Raw genomic sequence first — 1,137 nt, 5'->3', positions numbered from 1 at the left:
AGGGAAGTTCACCAGGGGATATGCGGCATGCACTCCGGCGCGCGCTCAATGGCGACCAACTCCGAGCTGGGTACTACTGGCCCACCCTGAAGTCGGACTGCCAAGCCCACGTCCAAAAATGCAAGGAATGCCAGCAATTCGGCAACGCACACCGACAGCCGCCTGAAACTCTCCACCACATGATGTCGGCATGGCCTTTCTCCTAGTGGGGAATGGACATCCTCGGGCCATTCCCCCCCCCCGCGAAGGGCCAACTAAAGTTCCTCCTGGTAGCGATTGATTACTTCACCAAATGGATCGAGGCATGCCCACTCGCCAAGATCACCACCGAGAACGTGCGAAAGTTCACCTGGAAAAATATCATTTGCAGGTTCGGAATTCCTCACGCCCTCGTCATTGACAATGGCAGACAGTTCATTGCACAGGATTTCGAGGACTTCCTCCGCGAGCTCGGGATCAAACACCTTGCGACCTCGGTGGAACACCCCCAGACCAACGGTCAGGCTGAAGCTGCCAACAAAATCATCCTCCGGGAGCTTAAAAAGCGACTAGGAACCGCCAAAGGGCAGTGGCCCGAGGAACTCCCCAGCATCCTCTGGGCGTATCATTGCACCCCTCAGTCAACCACACAAGAGACGCCCTACTGGCTGACCTACGGAGCCGACGCAATGATCCTGGTAGAAGTCGGCGAAGCATCCCACAGACGCCAAGTCTTCAACGACGAGCAGAATGCCCAAGAACTGGCGGCCGACCTCGATCTAGTGGACGAGCTTAGAGACGAAGCTCGAATCCACGAGGAAGCCTACAGGCTCCGAGCATCCCGACGATATAACACCCGAGTAAAACCTTGATCTTTCCGAGCAGGCGACTTGGTATGGCGGTTGCTAGGCGAAGCACGGAAAAACACGACAGATGGGAAGCTCGCACCCACTTGGGACGGCCCGTTCCGAGTTACAGAAGACCTGGAGAATGAGGCCTACCGACTAGAGGAGCTCAGCGAAAAACCTATACCGCGAACTTGGAATGCTACGCATCTCAAGTTTTATTATAGTTGAACCTTGTATGAAGGAGCTGTGCACTCTTTTCCCACCTCAATCTTTTATTCCAAAAAATAGAAAGATGGGTTTTGGCTGAGAG

The 1,137-nt window shown here is 54.5% G+C and overlaps 1 protein-coding gene across 1 annotated transcript; it reads left to right on the top strand.

Annotated features, from left to right (window-relative positions):
* Positions 1 to 212: 212 nt before the first annotated feature.
* Positions 213 to 851, top strand: LOC109814805 (uncharacterized). The gene has a single exon (XM_020379315.2). The coding sequence runs from the start codon at positions 213 to 215 to the stop codon at positions 849 to 851; it is 639 nt and encodes a 212-aa protein (XP_020234904.2).
* Positions 852 to 1,137: the final 286 nt, after the last annotated feature.

This window comes from Cajanus cajan, chromosome 9, assembly GCF_000230855.2.
Source record: "Cajanus cajan strain Asha chromosome 9, NIPB_CcT2T_4, whole genome shotgun sequence".
Taxonomy (NCBI): Eukaryota; Viridiplantae; Streptophyta; class Magnoliopsida; order Fabales; family Fabaceae; genus Cajanus; species Cajanus cajan.
This window is presented reverse-complemented; position numbering and strand designations above follow the sequence as displayed.